Here is a 2,508-nt window from a genome sequence, read left to right on the forward strand (position 1 = left end):
CGCGGGACGGCAACGTCACAGGTCATTGTGGCTGGTTCCGCATTTATGCATTTATACCAGTATTTTTTATTAAATAAGGATGTATAGAGTTAAATAATAATTATTAAATACTAACAAAAATATTTTCAATTAACAGGAGCAACCAATAATGATTAAGATCCAATATTCCATCGTTGTATTGAGCGCCAGTGTGGAACTTTTTATGTGTGCTTTGCCAGCTGATAATTTAATGCATATGGTGATATATTCTTAATCAATTTCAATTTTAGATATATAAGCTACGCAATGACATGTTATTCCTGTTTATAGAGTAACAAAATTTGTCTGGGGGCTTACGAGTCGCAGTGGTTTCAAGGAAGCGTGAACATGCAGAAAAAAATCATTCAAATTATATTCAGATCGCAGAAATCTGAAGTTATTCGCATTAATGGTATTCTTCCAGCCTTGTCGTTACGTTACTACGCAGGGGTAAGGATAATGCCTTAGATACTTTTATAGACTACATTTATATGTCGTCTTTAATCAAGTTTAATAACATCTGTAGTTATAAAACTGGCCAATCACAACTTTTCCTCAGAAAGAAGGAATGACTGTGATTGGTCAGCTCCTTAACTACGGATGTTATTAAACCCGATTAAGGATTCCGTGTAACAGCACTCGTAGATACTATAGTCATATTCAATTGTAACTATAGCAGAAAGAAACCTGAGAGCGGTTACGCCGTAGGCTTTACTTGGGACCGATTTTGATGCTGGCAGTGCCACCAAAAGTGGAGTGGTGTAAGAACTACGGAGTCACATCCACTTATCGACGCAGTGGATAAATATCACTTTTTGGTGCGTGTCCGTGCTACATCCACTTTTCGATATTGTTTTAACATCTATAAATTGTGGATATAGCACAGACATACGCCAAAAAATGATTTATTGGCAGTGTTGAAATGTGGATGTAGCACGGACATGCACCAAAAAGTAATTTATTGACAATGTCGAAAAGTGGATGTAGCAGAGACACGCACCAAACAAGTGATATTTATCGACTGTGTCGAGAAGTGAATGTGTCTCTGTAGTTCTCACATCCACTGCAGCCAACTCTGTCACACGATTACTAAATTTACTAGAATGTCGATGTGCTATATATGTGTTACTCACACATAGTAAAAAATGACAAGGACGACAAGACAAGAAATTGCCCGTCCTCGTCTAATAATTTGCAGTGCCATCTACCGCAATATCCGTTAACTAAATTAGCCATGTTTTCACTCTATTTCACTGAAATCCGAGGAACATACGGATCATAAGTTTTAGTCTGGCCAAATTTTTTATTGGTATTATGAAATTAAAAGAGCTTAATACAGGTTAAAGTACACATTCATAGGTAGGAGGGGTTGAGAAATTTTGTCCACCAAAGTTGCGAAACAGTTATACGAAGCAATTCTAACCGCTACATTGATTTGGTTCTCTAGGTAAATAAATATAATTTATTCCCACATAGCACTGACGTAACAAGGATATCCTTATGAAGTTACAGATATCTCAGAGATATCTGAGAGATATCTTTATACAAATGTCTCAGAGATATCGTAGCAAATATCTCAAAGATATTTGAGAGACATCTTTATGTAATATCATACACAGATCTCTCAAAGATATCTGAGAGACATCTATATGTAATATCATATATAGATGTCTCTCGGACATTTATCCTGAACATGTATTTTCAGAATAGTATAGTACAGTACTAGTACCACTCACTGCCGCGACGTGGCGACAGCGCGTTAGCCTTTCTCGTAAGGAAAGATCATCCCGTATTAGTATAAGAGGCGAGCCGATATGACTCGAGAGCAGGTTGTCTCTATCATGGATAAAACTTCAATGACCTAAATATACTTTTGATGATTTAATAATTTAACACAATTTAAAAATTAGTTTTAAAAAATTAAGATTTTTTAATAGGTAACCTGCTGATATTTTACTACCCCGCTATTACCCAAATAGCACAAGTCCGTCCTGGACGTCCTTGTGCTACTCGTATTTGGGATATCTTTTTAGAATAAAACGATATCGCAAGGACGTCTCTGTTACGTCCCATTGCATGTTACGTCACATTAACATTATTTTGGGACATCACAAAGATGTCTCTTAGATATTAACTTGAGATGTGATAAAAGGCGGACATTTGGATATTCCCGTGATATCACACTGATGTAATTTGGATTTTTAAAAAAAGGTAAAAAAAGCACCAAGTCTAAGCTCCAATTCAACCGAATATATTTTGTTACTCTATCTTTTTTGCAAAAGTATAATCTCTACAAAAATATCTTTACTGCAAAAGTATCTTCTTTACAAAAATAGTGTCTCCACAAAAATCTTCTGTACAAAAATATCGTCTCTACAAAAATATCTTCTCTACAAAACTATCTTCTCTACAAAAGTAATGATATCAACAAATTGCGCCAAATAAAACAGCGGATATTTATACAAACTAGTTGCTTTAGCATTAGTTTTT

At 35.3% G+C, this 2,508-nt stretch overlaps 1 protein-coding gene across 1 annotated transcript; it reads left to right on the forward strand.

Annotated features, from left to right (window-relative positions):
- The first annotated feature begins 26 nt into the window (after positions 1-26).
- LOC105563503 lies at positions 27-2,258 on the forward strand. Its single transcript, XM_012015139.1, has 2 exons — positions 27-238; positions 310-2,258. The coding sequence occupies exons 1-2, from the start codon at positions 149-151 to the stop codon at positions 484-486; spliced, it is 267 nt and encodes an 88-aa protein (XP_011870529.1). The 5' UTR covers positions 27-148; the 3' UTR covers positions 487-2,258.
- The last annotated feature ends 250 nt before the right edge of the window (positions 2,259-2,508 follow it).

This window comes from Vollenhovia emeryi, unplaced genomic scaffold (genome assembly GCF_000949405.1).
Source record: "Vollenhovia emeryi isolate VEMERY1.0 unplaced genomic scaffold, V.emery_V1.0 DF944361.1, whole genome shotgun sequence".
Taxonomy (NCBI): Eukaryota; Metazoa; Arthropoda; class Insecta; order Hymenoptera; family Formicidae; genus Vollenhovia; species Vollenhovia emeryi.

Excerpts from the sequence above, each read along its gene's own strand:
- LOC105563503 (XM_012015139.1), top strand. The coding sequence starts at position 149 with ATGATTAAGATCCAATATTCCATCGTTGTATTGAGCGCCAGTGTGGAA. Across the intron at positions 239-309 it reads CTGATAATTTAATGCATATG|AGTAACAAAATTTGTCTGGG; the intron begins GTGATATATTCT and ends TCCTGTTTATAG.